Here is a 14,790-nt window from a genome sequence, read left to right as displayed (position 1 = left end):
TGTAGTCTATCATGTTGGCAATTTTGAAGAACTAATGTTTCCCAAGTACCTTCCAGGGGTAGGCTGCCCCTCTAGAAACAAAAGTAGGGCAAGGGTACCTGACTGAACATGATTTAAGTGAAGAGGTTCAAACGTCTATGCTAACATCTGACAAATGAACAGTAGAAGAAACTCCCAGTATATGCTTCTGATTTCATCATTAGTAGTAATTAGGCTTATTTATAATTTGAAATTTTAGATTTGTTTGCTTTTTAAATATTTAGTAGTCTTAGAGTTAAACTTTTGTAAGTTTCCTCACGTAAAAGAGGATGTGCCTGGGCAAAATAGCAATTTTAATTACTGCAATTATAAATGCTGGTACTACAATGACCTTCATTTCAATATTAGCCTCAATACATGCACCTAACACACATTCATAATTTTACATTAATAATTGGTTACAATGTAATTAATTTTAGATATTATTTTTAAAATCCCACACATGGATTGCAAAATAAGATTAAAGTCACAGCTGAATACTTAGCTGTTGTACATGAAGTTCTTCAGCACTGTGGTTATGACTCGTGATATTTCCCATTCCTGGTCTCTGGCCAGGAGTATTGATTCATGAGTTGACTATGGTAGAGGGTGTAAGGAAAACACAGGCTAATCTAAAACTCAAATAATGACTCTTCCCTAAACCAAAAAAAAAAAAACAAAAAAAAACACCACACCAAAACTCAGTAGATTAATTTCATAAGCTACAAGATATCATTTTCCTTATGATGTCTTGTAAGTTTTTCTCACATAAGATTCATTTCCTGCATACTTGAACATTATAAAGAAGAAAACAAAACTCTGCATTTGGAGAGGAAAGAACCCACTGTTCAAAAGTTCCCCTGAGATCATGAGGTGTGGAAAGAGAGAGCAATGAGGCTAGATCTCTTTCTGAGTCTAGATGGATGCTGGCTTTAGGAGTGCAGACTGAAGGAAGGGAGCTATTAAATTAAACCCTAGTATAGGTTTTCAAATTACTAAGTAGTCAAGATCCCAAAATGTGCACTTGTTAAATTAATAACTATATAAACAAATCAACATTAATTTTTGAAATAGTGTGTATCTGGGAAGAGTAACTGCTTTCTCCACTTTCTCTATTTTTTCCTCATTCCCTTCTGATTCCCATTTTTTGAACTAAAATAAATGCAGAGGAACCGTATTCCTATCTAAATATCCTTGTGACACTGACTTCAAGGATATGCCTGAGCTTGATAGTGAGCAAGGGTCATTCTTTGATAATTGGACTGAACCCTGTGCAATGGAATTCTGACACTTATAGTTGGTTGGGTTGGGTGGGGAAGCGAGACTGAGGACATGGAAATGCCTGTGGGATTAGGGGAGGTCTAGGGACAGTCAATGTGTAACCCTGCCCTAAAGTATTCAAATCTTCTGTGCCAAGGTGGGCAGGATCTTGAGAGAGTAGAGGTAGGGAGGTCACTGAGTTAATTCTATACAAACACAAGAAAACAAACAAGAGTTTCAGTCTTCTAAATACCACACACACATGCACCCTCACACTCTTCCCTGCCCCCTCTCCTCAGTGAAGGCTTGGGCCCATCCCATGTTGGGAAATGCATTTGTGTGAGCATTAGACACACAGGCTTGGTGAGTGGACACTTTGTTGGATAGAATTCATCTCTCATGAGAAGCGTCAGTGACTTCCAGCCAGTTCCCTTGAGAACAGACTAAGCATTGAATCTGGAACACGTTTGAAACCTCTTTGTAAATTGTGTTGAACAAGGCACTGGCAAAAAATTTGGAATCGAGTCCTCAAGTCCCTATGTACTCTTCCTTCTGGAGGATTCTAAAGTACAAACACAGGATGTGATGCCTAGTCCCTAAAGATGAAACATGCCATCTAATGCAAATATAAAAGTGAAAAATCTGAGAATACCTAATTAACCCTATTGTTCAGTGTTAAAGTCTGTGAGTACCTTCTGGGCTACTGGGCCATGGGTTCCTCTGATGTTCCCTCCTTAAGTTCAGTTATATCCCTTCCAGTACTTCTGCATAGTACTACAGTTTATCTGTATCCAAAGTCTTCCACCCAAATCCTATACAGGTTGTCATGATGCCAGTGTCACATTCCCCAGGAATCATCTGGGAAAGGTTGAAATGCCTCAGAAGATTATGACATGCTTCCCATGAGCTCCACACCGAGTACCTATACTTCTGGCATTTTCCCAGGGACAAAAGACCAACCAGTGATGAAAACTTTGCAAGTGACCTAGCTCAAGTTTGCTTTGCAGAGAAATCTGAACCTTCTAGAAGAAAACATCTCCACCCTAGGAAAGCAATATTTTCACAGTTAAGTAGTTTCTCCTTTCTCCTCTTGTCCCCCATCTTCTGAAGGTTGTATCTTCCTGCACTCTTCTATAGGAGGATTATTAGACTTCTCTCCTGAAACCAGGGTAAAGTCTCTGTCTACAGTGCTAAATCATAGTGTTCAAAGTCTAATGGTAAGAGAAGTCCATCATAAACTTTGACATTAGGTCAAGGACTTTTCCATCTTGTGCTTTCAGGTAGGTCAGTCATGGAGTTGCATGCGATTAACAATCATTATATTGCTTTTTATCAGAAGGAATAACACACAAAGAATTAGAATAAACAAAAGAGGATAAAACCTCGAGGGTATCAATTTTATCTGTGAAAACCAAAAATTCCAAATCTAAATTGTCCAATTCAAAAATACCATAACACAGAAAGGGAAGAGCTGAAGTCTCAGTAAGAGAATTGTGAGAGAAGTCTTATTTTAAAAACCTAGGGATAAAGAAACCCCTCAATGTTGAGTATTTTAGAGGCATCCTACTCTCCCAGAGCCCAGCAGAAGAACAGAAGTTAAATAGCAAGACACTTTTGCAGAAGTGTTGAAACAAACAAGAAAAGGTTTTATTTTGAAAATACACTCTTTAAAGATAAATTTGGCTTCCATTTTCCATATCTAGGTGCATCCAACAAGATACAAAAACGAACAAAACAAAACAACAAAACGAAGACCCACGACATTATGTACAGAGCTCTAAAATGAGCTGTGAATATCTACAAGAAACTAGCATATACTCTTTGTGAAGGGATGTACTTGTGTGGCTTTCTACAGTCCTCAGTCCTCGAGAAGAAGAGTTAACTCCCTGGAGCTGCAGGTGCGGCTACAGCAAGGGAAGAGCTGGGGTCAGTGAGGGGTTGGGGGTGCGACCCTTGGGTGGGAGGCGTGGAGAAGTGTCTGGGGAGGGGAGCAGCGGCGGCACGGGACACATCCTGGGCTTCTCTAGAAGTCCTGCCGCGGGGTGTGAGTCAGGCTGTGCCGCCGCAGATCACAGTTTCGCCTGAACACTTTGCCGCACCGCTCGCAGCTGTAGGGCTTGATGTCTGTATGGGTGAGAAGGTGAGTTTTCAGATTACTTCTCTGATTAAAGGTTCTTCCACATGTGGGACATTTGTGTGGAGATTCCTGTTCAGATGTGAAGCAAGCAAAGGATTAATCCTTCACACCACCACCGCACCCTTCTCAATAGTTTCTGTCTTATCGGTATCACAAGCGTTAACATAACACGCGCACGACAACAAAAGAGGGGACTTGCACGAACAAATCTGGCTCCTAATCCTCCAATCAAGAACGCACTCGCGCAGGCACACACAGAGGCCCGATTACACTGATAACTGCCGGTGGCCACCGCGGTGGGCTTTGTGATTTCCAGCTCTTTACATTTCATCACCGTGTCACAGGCAGGAAAAGGAGGAAGGAAAAAACTCTAATCCACTCTTAAGGAACGACATTCTCCCGGGTAATAAGGCTCCTCTTTGCTGGAAAATTAAACTATTCCTCAATGTTCTGAAAACTACAAATTATGAGGCCCCTGGGAGAGAGAGCATATGGGATTTCACTATGCCTCCATTATCAAAATTACCTTTATTTCCTCCCAAACACGAAAGCTTTAAATGCAGGGCAGATCAGATGGAAAAAAAAAAAAAAATCTAAAGTTAGGGCTTAGAATAAAGAGAATGGCCTTTTCCTTAAGAAAAATAGAATAATGCTTTATGGTAGGTAAGAGTAATTTTTTGCATAAAAAATGCTGAGTGCTGCTTTTCCCCACCTCGAAAACTAAATCTAAACAGAGCCTTTTAAGAGAAAGAGCTTGCCACTGAACACCTTTGTGAGCAAAGATGATAAAACGAAACCAGCCATTGTTTTTAAACAAGAAAACAAACTTACCTGCATATGTAAAGTTTTGTGAACCGCTAGAGTTCTAGACTGACAAAATCCTTTCCCACACTCCTGACATTTGAAAGGTTTTTCTTTGGAATGGATATACCTGAAAATCAACATAAGGTTTCATTGAAATGGTTTTACACCACGGTGAGGAGTTTCTTTTGACAGTTACTCAAAACCAAGTCGTGAAAGGGCAGAAGAAACGGGATTCCCATTATTTATGTTTATAGATTGTATTTTTTTCCCTCTGTGTAATTCTGTTTATGGTTAACCTCAACTAACAGATTCTTCAAAACATTCACCGGACGCCGGCTTTATCTACACTTGATCGCCCTCTCTGGTGTATTCTGGAGCTCAAAATCGTGCCGAATGAGTCCTTCTTGGTCTCTTCGGTTTTCTCTGGTATTTAACCTGGCCAAATCAGGATGTTAGGCAAGGCCGACTTTAGGGGAACCGATTTTACCCAATCCCTAAACAGCCGCGGAGGATCCCAACAGGAGTCCCAGTGCTGTAGAACTACAAGCAGGGTCCAAGAAAAGATACCCCCACCCCCACTCCTTGGAAGCTTTTACCCGATGAAAACACTTACGTTACAGTATTTCTTCAATTGCCATTTATTAATGCAGAGTTTAAGGTCGTAGGGTGTTGCGGGGTGGGGACCCGTTTCTAAATTCAGTGATCTCAACACCCCCATAAGTAAAATAAAAGAAAGGTCGCCTTGGCAGGCTCTGGGGCACACCTGGGGGTGGGGAGATAGGGATAGGAGGGAACCCAGTAGAGGTGGCCCGAGTAGATTTCTAGAAATGGTCTGACAGCAGCTAGAACTGGTACCCACCGTGGGAAGGTCTTTGGGGTCCCTCGGCTTTATTGGCCCCACCCCCCATTGGCGACCCGGAGGAAACTGGGAAACGCATACAAAGACCAACCCACCAGATTGGAACTGCCTAAGAATGAGGAAAGGCCCTTCTGCATCCCAAACCAGGACGCAGCCAGAGACGGAGGAGGAAAAAGGTAACAGTTGGGGGTTAGCTGTAGCTGGCCAGGGAGGGCCTTTGGGAATATATTCTGGTTTAGAGGGGATTTTTGGTGACACTTAGACTGTCTATCAGGACTCGGTACTCTGAACAAAGTCGACTTCCCTACCCAGGCCAACCTCTTTTCCAACCTCACCTGTGATCCCGCAGATGATCTTGCCTCCGGAAGGCCTTGTGGCAGATGTCACACGTATATGGCCTCTCGTCCGTGTGGGTCCTCTCGTGGATGAGCAAGTTGTAGGATTTGGTAAAGTGTCTGCCGCAAAACTTGCAGATAAACTCTTTTTTCGTTTTGGAGGGCAACCTCCCTCTGGAGGGCTTTCTGTCCGGAGTCAATTTACTGAGCCCGGAAATGGGGCTACCTAGCCCCGGGCTCAGCTTGGTCAGGTCTCCCATCTTAGGGGGGTCCTCTTGCGTGGCGGCCACGGCCAAGTTGGCAAAGTCAAAACGGGGCCGGTCTTTGTGCAGGGCTGGGAGGACATGGGCAATGGCTCCCTGCTTGGGGTGGAAGAGGTGGGTGGTAAAGGGCAGAGCCGGGAAGGGGAAGCGTGCGTCCACGAGGCCCTGCGCCGCCGCCATCTCGGTGATGGTGGAGCGGGTGATCTCGTGCACGTTGGGGTACCCCAGCGTCCAGTGGTTCATGTGCATGGTCTGCACGGCGCTGAGACCGTACAACCCCTGCAGGTGGTCCACCGCGGCGGGGAAGGTGTTCACGGCCTGCAGGAAGGAGTAATTGGTGAGCTGCAGCGACGGGTGGAGCGGGATGGGCGCCGGCAGGGCCTTGCTCCCCATTTTCCCTGGTGCTGGGGGGCGGAGGGAGCCGTCCCTGTCTTCCAGGACTCAGAGGCAGGTGGGCGTGGGGCTCCGGCGAGAACCCAGAGAGACAAAGGCACGCAGAGAAAACCCTAAAAATGGCAGGAGAAGAGAGGGGGAGAGTTGTGACTATTATCCTAGCAGGCTCGGCCTGCCCTTTGGCGCCGGCGCGGGTTACCACACCTTCCTTCAAAGTCCTCCTTCCCACTCTACTCCAGGGCCCCCCGAAGGAGTGGTGAGGGATCCCCACAGCGCCTGCCGTGCGGGTCCGAACCCTGCTCAGACCCGGGGCCAGGGTGTCAGGCAGGGCGGGAAGTGGCTTTCCGGCGAGCCGGGCGCCCCGGCGGCCCTTCTGTGGGCGCCCAGAGGAAGGTGGGCTTGGCGGGCACGCACTGAGCGGAAGACCCAGGCCCCGGGAGAAAGAAAGGCGGGCTGGGGGAAGGCGGTGCTTCAGCCGAGGCAGCACCCAGTTCAGCCCATCCAGCCCACCCTGTCCGGCGAAGGTCGAGCAACCGCGACGGCCCGCGACGCCAGCACCCGCAGGCCCAGGGCCGAGCCTCTGTCGCCGCGGCGCCTCCGAGCTCTCCGGGCAACGACACGGACCGCCCGGCGGAGCCCGGGTGCTGCTGCTCCCCGCGCTGCGCCCCCCGCAGGCCGTTCCGCCGCGTGGTCGCCTTTCCCGCGCTTACCCCGGCCACGCCGCGGGTGCGGGAGCGCAGCCGGGGTGCGCTTCGCGCTCCAGGGCCGGAGGGCCCTCGGAGGGGCCGGTCTCGCCCCGCGTTGACCTCGGAGGTTTTCTTTTTCCTTCCTCTGCCTCAGCCCCATTTATCAGCGGTGACGGGCCGCAGGAAAGAAAAGTGACACCTCTGGAGCCGGTTCAGCCTGGAATCGCCCCCTCCTCCTTCCCAGGAGCCGTCCCCTCCCACCCCCCGACCAAGATCCCTTCCAGATGGTTCAGGCTCTCGGGGGTGGGGTGCGGTGGTAGGGGATGCGGGTGGGTGGGCGGAGAACCTCCCTGAGGCCGGAACCCCTTCTCCCAGACTGAGCGCCAAGCTCTCGGGAGGCGGGAGCGGCTTCCCGGCCTGGCACCGGGAGCCGCTCCTACACCAGGGAGGCCTCAGGAGGTGAGAAGAGAGGAGTGGAGAGGAGAGTGGACTCCCTGGGGAAGGGGCAGCAGGGGAGCCACGGCGGGCCGGGTACAGTGCGGCTTTGCCAGCCTGGAGGAAGGTCGTTTATCTGCTGGGAGATGTGTGCGGCCTGGGCCTAAGCAGGGAGCACTCACTCCCCTCTTGCTGCTCCCCCAATGGCAATACAGAGGTCTGATTTCAGACCCCGGTTCCCCAGGACACCCTACCTGCATTTTAGGGAAAGGCCCACCTTTTCCCACCGCCAGCCGCCTTTTAGCAGCGGTTCTGCCAGCTCCTCAGACCTGGGCCTTGCCTTTGAGGGAGGCTCCCCAGGTGCGGGACTCACAGCTAAGTGCTTGCGAGGGGCCGGCGGATCGGTTGGAGCCATTCAACCTTTTAAGCCTGGCTTTTGAATCCAGCCGGAAGGTGGGAAAGTTTGTCCAGTGTTCCTTCACCACCCATCCCTTTACACGCCTGAATCTATTCTAGTGCGCTGTGAAGTGTTGCCCGCGGGTCTGAGGGCAGACTTGGGAGACTGCGATAATGACACAGCGCTCTGACAAGGCAGAATTTGGTCGCTTCAGTGAGGCCCACACCTTCTCTCTCCTCCTCTGGAATGCTCAGAGACAGGGATTTATTAATGAACCGCTTCTGCCTGGTCGTATTCGGTCTGGGAGTTCAGACCGGGGGTTAATGAGAGGTGTGGAAGAGTCAGAGGGTCTCAGTCAGACCATTCAACCGAAACTGTAAACCTCCATTAGAAATAAACTTTCCCACCACAAATCACGATTCATTTTTGTTCAGTGGCAACCCTCAAGCCCTCCTAGAAAGGCAGGGAAAAAGGATTCTACTAACATTCCTAGTAATCTATCTGATTATCTCATTTTCCATTAAAAATAATAAATTACACGTTTATTTCCTTCTTTTTGTGTAATGAGGATTTCCCAGAGATTCAAAATATTATTTTTCCCCTAGTGTTAAAAAGCGGTTTCCCCCATAGAGAGGAAACCGAAATTATTATTTGGGTGTATTCCCAGACTAGATTTCTTAGAAATAAATACAGGAGGCAAAGTATAACTCCCACCACTGTTATGAGGGGAGGGGGTTGTCAACTGAAGGAATATCACCACCTGTAATTTCCACTTCAAAGGCACAAAGTGAAATCTGCCATAAACATTATGCATTAATTCTGCCAGCAAAAAGTTGAGTGCCATCTTCCTGCCATTTTCTTCAAATGGTTTGTAACACAAAAATTAGCAACTCCATTACAATTCAGCTCCAAAGCAGCATAAACGTGCTATTTCATAGTAAGTTTTCATTTTAATTTGCAGGACAGATAGTTTCTTCATAGAAGAACAAACCAGCGGTGACTTCAACCCTTTTACAAGCAGAACAACTCTAAATATCCACCGAACACTTTTGCCATAAATAATCAGGGAATTTAGATTTCCACTCTCCCACTGAGTTGCTGGAAATATATGTCAAAAGATGTTTTAAGTCAACGAAGAGAGCTAAAGTACTTTCATTTTGTCTGGAGTGGAGCATGTAGTTCCCACACTGAGCTTCAGGCAGTAACAGAGGTCATCATCCTCTGCTGTCATTTCTCCACTACCCCTTTTCGGACCACTAGTTACTTCTAATTTTACGAGGAAAGAGCCAGCGAAAAACAAATATTTTGGTGAAGCTGAGACTAATTTTCTTTTATCAGTCTTCTTCACAGGGATTTCCAGACACGTACAGAAGTTCTGTAAATTTTAATTCACTGGCTGTCAACAAGTGAGATGTGTACATGCTAATTTCATTTCACCGAAGCTTTCAAAACATGGGAGGAAAAAGGTACGTGGTAATCTGATAGAGTCTTGCTCTTTGGTAATGCTGTTATTACATTCAGTTATCTAAAAATAAGACACAGTCAGGGGTCATCTGCTAAAACCTGTGTGCTAGTGTGAGACAAACGACTGATGGATCCATAGGCTTGCTGAATTTCAACCGAAGCCACAATGGAATTTTACATAAATCAGAGCTATAGTCCCAGTAGATATAAGGAGATCATTTAAAAAGTACTAACGATGGCCAGACTGGATCAGGTGAACAGAGGAAAAGGGCCGCGAAGTTCCTGCCCCTTTGCAGCGCCTCTGCCTTTCCAAGGAGTTAATTAAATTAAGATGCCTTCCGCATAATCTGGGTTCTGTTTCTCTCTGCTCCCTCGCTCTCCCTGCGTGAGTAATTTTCTAGTTTTGCTCAGGACTGCAGTTTGTTTAGCTGAGAAAGTAGCTGTCTGCGCCGTTTCGCTTCGGGAAATGCCAGCCCTCTTTTGTTCTCTAGGTTCTAACAGGTAGGGAGACGGATCCCCCCCCCCCCTCCGCAAACACCTTTTTTTCTCCTTCCTTCCTGCAACCGCCACTACTCCTTTCTCTGTTGCTCTAACTCGAGGAGGCGAGCGTTTAAACCCTAAGGGAATTTGCCTTCTGCCCCCTCTCCAGGACTGGAGGCTGGGAGGAAAATCAAAAGCCCAGCACAAGGTTGGAGGATTACCTAGGACTGAACTGTAACTTCCCTCTTGCAACGCGCTGGCTAGGCAGGCACTGTGAGTCCCCGCGCGTCCGCGCTGCGCTGCGCTGCTGCGGCTGCCCGGAGCTGCTGCGGCTGCCCCGGGACGGGTGGACCAGGAATACTGCGGCACCATCAGAAGCACATGGGATTATGGGGTTTTATCTGAGCGTATGTTGAGCAGCTTTTCTAAGAAGCCTTGCCGAACACTTAGATTAAATGTCGCAAAACAGAACTAAAACAGCGCATACAAGTGTGTGCCGTTGGGTGTTAGCTGGGAGTGGTGTGCCTGGAATCCGATTAAGTGAGAAACACAGTGCCCCAAGATTGCATCCATATGATTTCTTTTCACAGTTGTGAACTTGGGGCACGCGGGACCGAGAATCTGAGTGTCCCACACACCCCCGACACCCATCCTCCCTTCCTTCCTTCTGGCGGCTGCAGCCCCTACCCAGAGCGGACACTCACCTCCCTCGGAAAGGTCCGCCTGGGCACCTTCGCTCAGACCCGGCCCAGGTAGTGAGGCGCACGGCTCGGAAAGGTCATTGGGTCCTCGCCGGGCAAACTTCTTTTTCCGAGCGGAATCCCGGGAGCCGCGGACATGATCTGGAGGACGACGAGCAGCAAAAACTAGAGCGGATCCTCGCCTTCGTGGGGGACTGTGGACGTGGAGTTTGTAAAGCCCGGGGGGGTGGTTAAGCCTGGGCTCAGCGCTCGTCCGGAACCCCGCGTCTCCGCGAGCCTCTTGCCGCGGACTCCGGGTAAGGTCGGAGTCTGCAGCCTCGCAGGGCCATCACCCTCCAGCAGCGCGCGCTCGGAGCTCTGTCCCCGCCCGCGTCCCTCCCCAGGCTGCTCGCGGCCCGGAGTCCCAGGCTTTAGTAGCAGCCCCGCCTCCCCTTCGGGCGGGCGTCCTGCAGCCGCGCGGGGCCCACGGAGCCTGGCTCCGCCTCCGAGCCCGGCGCCCGCTAATGGTCCACTCTGTTTACTTGTGTTTGGATAGCAACTGAGTCTTAAAGGCACAGGTTTGCTGGAGGTTCCCCCTGTTACAGAGATGAGCCGAAGGTGACTCAGTTCAAAATTCACACACAAGCAAAGCCCACCCCCTTCCTTCTCCGTGCCACTTTTCCTTACACTGTGAGAAACCAAACAACTGGTTCTCTGCGTCCTGAAGACCCTGCAGAGAAACCCAAAGGGCTTTTTGTAGTTTTACTTGGCGCGCTCGCCGGATTAATTTCCACATCTTAACACGTTTAATATAACTATCTTCTCCGTAGGGTAAAGTCAATCAGTTGTAGATTGTATATTCCAGCATATATCACCCTTCCTTCAATTTTAAATACCGCTTTGTACATACTTTTTGTGAATTATGACTATATCTGTAGTCTGCTCTTGCTTGCTGTTTTCAAAACGAAGTTTGTTTTTAGAGGTGACAATTGACTAATTTCGTAATTACTGCAAAGACATGTGGAATGTCCCAGAAGAAATTTCTTCCAGTATTTAAGGTTTAATCAGCCAGTGTACATTTTATAAGCAGTTAACCAACTTGGTTAAAGGGGTGGGCATCTGCAACCCATTGGCAAACAATAAAGAATCCATCTGGAATGGGTGAAGAACAATCACTTTAAATTTTTAGGAAAATACTATTGTAGCTTCTCAAAACATGTACATCTTCATTTCCAGCAAAAAAAAAAAAAAAATGCAGTTCACTTTTCAGTCTCCAGGAAAACTTAATCGAATTGAAGTGTAGTGATAAAATTTTCAGGTTCTTCTAAAGGTTTGGTCCTGGGTAAGCGTAATTGCAGAACGCACTTCAGCTAAGCCGTAAGTAGGGTGACCTAGTGACAGAAAGGGAATGACACACTCATTTTAAACAGCCTCTTTCCAGATGAGATCTGTGTGAGCAACACTGAAGAAAACGCCTTTCGTCCCAGACGAGTCGCCAGAGGGGATTTGCGTTAGCCCCCGGCAAGTTCGCGCTTTGAGGGGCGCCAATCTTCCAGCCCAAATGCTGTGTACAATTCAAAAGTGTTCCGTCAAAAGATGGTGTTGGATGTGCCGCCCCAAAGGACAATTACAATAATCTCATCGTGCGGGGAAGTGGGTAAATATAAGCAGAAGCCTAAAATTTGTCAAAAGGTTAACCAGTAATTGGTGAGCCAGGCAGAAGCTACGAGATATTATATTAATAAGATACAATTCCTTCTATTTTATTTATGTCCAGATGGATGGAATTTTTCGTTCTTCTGATAAAACATAATTCAGGGATAGCAGATCTTTTTTTTCCTTTCTTTCCAATTTCAAATTCTCCAAGGTTAAAAAGTGAGCTTGGAATAGCGAGCCAAGTGTTTAATATCCTTCAGCATTTAACTGCTTAAAGTAGATTTGACAAACAGCATGGAAGTAGAACGCGTAGGAGTTTAGGTTTTGTTTTTTTTTTTTAAACAACAAGTTTTCCCTAGAGGGTTCTTTAGGGGTCCTTTCATTTCAGCGCTCAGTCCTGAGTTCCAACTACCGGGATGCCTGCGGTCCCCTCTCTCTAACCACCTCATTCCTTCCGCAGCTTTTCTCAATTTGGAAGATTTGGAGGGAACTTTCTCTTCTTTCAGACCCCCAGGACACACACTCCCGGGGTGGTGACCTGAAGAGTGTTCCTACGCTTCGTATTTCCTCTTCCAAAGTGGAGGCAACTCCCCAGCGGCCGGCTTCACACCTTCCCACCCTGTATGAGTGTGTGCAAGGAGCCGCCTGCTTTTCCTGCCGGGTAGACAGAAATTCCAACTTCCTACGAGCATCGCCCTCTTTACGCAAACCTCCTGGGCCCAGGTTTTTCATAAACGTGTTTACCTCGCCCACCCCAGCCTCTGAAGTTCCACAGTGTTGTCTGGGCTACGCCGGCCCGAGGGCTGCTGTTGCTTGAACGGTAGTGAGGAGTCGACGAGTTCCGGGCTTTGCTGGAAGCCGCTTCACGGGGCAGCGCCTCGGGAGCCTCTAGGCCGGGCCGCTGCACTGGGCAGGTGCGCGCCCCAGGCCGACAGCAAGCGGGGGGCTGAGCGCCGCGCTGCCCTGCACGCAGGGCTCTCCCCGGCCATCTCTGCGCCCACCCCGTTGGGGGACCTTGAGTTTCTCCAGGCTCAGCCCGGGCGAGCCCCTCGCCCACGCCAGCGTCTAGAGCGCACGTTTTGTGGAGGCCCACCCAGGAGCAGCCTCGCCGGCCGGACTCCCCAGACGACAACGCCCCGATGGGAAGATAGGCCACCCGGCCCTCGGCGAGTTGTGGGGTCCGTGTGTGCCGAGAGGGAAGTCCTGGAGCCTACAGCGGCGCAGCTACTCAGGGGGTCTGAGTCTCTGCGCAGCCGTCTCATTCTCCCTGCGCCCTCCCGGAGCTGCGCCGCCCGTTCACTCTGACATTTCCGCCAACTCCGTCATCTGCTGTCCTCGCTCTGGGTTCTGGGTTTTCGACACCAAGGACGCTTCCAGGGCAATGGCTAACAGACCGACGAGGAGCGCGTGAGCAGTTGTGTTCAAACCCGAACTGCTGAAAGTTTACGCCCCCGGAGGACTCGGCGAAGGCCGGAGAGAGGAAACGCAGAGTTGGAGGAGGAGGGGGCCCGCAGAGTAGTCCCCTCTCCCCCTCCTCGGCCCACCCAGGAGGCTCTGCCAGTAAAGCAGCGAGCAGGTGTCAGACAACAGGTTTCCTTGCAGTTGACTCCGAGCCTCTCCCACTCTGACCGCGCGCTGCGGACATCCTAAACGTGTTTACCCCTTAAGATACAAATTATGGTAACCCCATCTTTTTTCTCCAGGGATCCCAGCTGCCATTACCTCTGTGGACTTGCCTCCCTTCTCCCCAGACTTCCTCAGCCTCTTTAGGGCGGAGACCTTTTGCATTTGAACTTCGCGCACTGTTAGCCGCTTTCCCTCCCACCTCCAGCCCCGAGGAGCGGGAAGCCCAGGTATCCTCTGGGCTTGGGCGCTGTGAGGACGTCTGCGAAAACCTAGAGGAGGATCGCGGGCATTGGGCTCAGAACTGAGGGTGTGGAACAGGGACCAAAAGACTAAGAATTTTATCTTTTAGAAAAGTATGTTCGAGTCGGCGCTCTACACTGGGATGGGCTGGGAAAGCGCAGTCGTGGGTAGAGCTCCGCGGCCGGCGGGAAGGGCCGCAGCGCCCCCTGGAGGCAATTGCCGAGCACTACCTGGCGCGGGCGCCGGGGGCGGCCACCCGGTGAGAGTGCGGAGCCGCCAGAGACCCCGCTGGCCGCTGGATTCCTTTCACCTCGACCTGGGCCCCTTTGCTGTGGAGGAAGAGTCCTGTGCGCCGCAGGGTTTCTGGGGAGAAGGCCTTGGCCTGCTGTCAGGCCCTAACGCTGGGGCCTTGGTGAACGCCCCGCGCGGTTCCTCCTCCCGCCCCCCCCACCCCCCACTTCTCGACTTTTTGCCTGCAGAGAATTTCGAAGACAAGTTTTCGGACTCACGGCGCCGCTCTGGGAGGCTCTGACTTTCGCAGGGCAGGGCAAGACCCCAGGTCTGACCCCAATGCAAGGAGTTCGTGGGCGGTCCTGTTCTGATCAGCTCAGATTCCAGCTGATTCCAAGGCCTCAGACATTGTCCCTGTGGGAGAGGCAAGAGAGTTTCTCTGGGGACCGCATTAGGAAAGGCTGACCCACTCCCGCGACTTATGCTTCCTCCTACCCCATCATTTGACGCCCTGTCGGGAATGGGTCTCCTGGACGGACCATGCTCTCCTTAAGGCCGAGAGCGGGAAGAGGCGCGTGGCGAGGCTCCCAGATCGCCCCAGGAGCCTTCCCGGAGCAGGACGTGGCGGAGGGGTGTGGGTGCTGAGGGCCACTCGCCGCTTCCAGCCATCCAATCCCTGGGCCCAGCCACCTCCTGAATGGGGCCGGCCGGTCAGCCTCAGGCAGCGCTCTCCCTGCGTCTGTGCCCTCGCTCAGCTTCACTCGGCTGGAGGCCGAAGCTGGCGCCCTTCCAGCCGCCGGTTTGCGTGGCACCGAGTCACCGGGAA

At 50.3% G+C, this 14,790-nt stretch overlaps 1 protein-coding gene across 2 annotated transcripts; it reads right to left on the bottom strand.

The window, feature by feature from the left end:
• Positions 1–2,903: 2,903 nt before the first annotated feature.
• Positions 2,904–14,273, bottom strand: OSR2 (odd-skipped related transciption factor 2). 2 transcript variants are annotated; one of them, XM_043601461.1, is made up of 4 exons: positions 10,236–14,273; positions 5,414–6,182; positions 4,247–4,346; positions 2,904–3,484 (listed from the first exon to the last, which is right to left on the bottom strand). In XM_043601461.1, exons 2-4 carry the CDS (start codon positions 6,067–6,069, stop codon positions 3,302–3,304), a joined length of 939 nt encoding a protein of 312 aa, XP_043457396.1. In that variant the 5' UTR covers positions 6,070–6,182; positions 10,236–14,273; the 3' UTR covers positions 2,904–3,301. The 2 variants fall into 2 exon arrangements, with proteins under 2 accessions (XP_043457396.1, XP_043457397.1); XM_043601462.1 differs by having other exon boundaries at positions 2,904–3,402.
• Positions 14,274–14,790: the final 517 nt, after the last annotated feature.

The sequence above is a fragment of the Prionailurus bengalensis genome, chromosome F2 (assembly GCF_016509475.1).
Source record: "Prionailurus bengalensis isolate Pbe53 chromosome F2, Fcat_Pben_1.1_paternal_pri, whole genome shotgun sequence".
NCBI lineage: Eukaryota > Metazoa > Chordata > Mammalia > Carnivora > Felidae > Prionailurus > Prionailurus bengalensis.
This window is presented reverse-complemented; position numbering and strand designations above follow the sequence as displayed.

Excerpts from the sequence above, each read along its gene's own strand:
- OSR2 (XM_043601461.1), bottom strand. The coding sequence starts at position 6,069 with ATGGGGAGCAAGGCCCTGCCGGCGCCCATCCCGCTCCACCCGTCGCTG. Across the intron at positions 4,347-5,413 it reads GATCATCTGCGGGATCACAG|GTATATCCATTCCAAAGAAA; the intron begins GTGAGGTTGGAA and ends GTTGATTTTCAG. Across the intron at positions 3,485-4,246 it reads ACAAAACTTTACATATGCAG|GAATCTCCACACAAATGTCC; the intron begins GTAAGTTTGTTT and ends ACATCTGAACAG.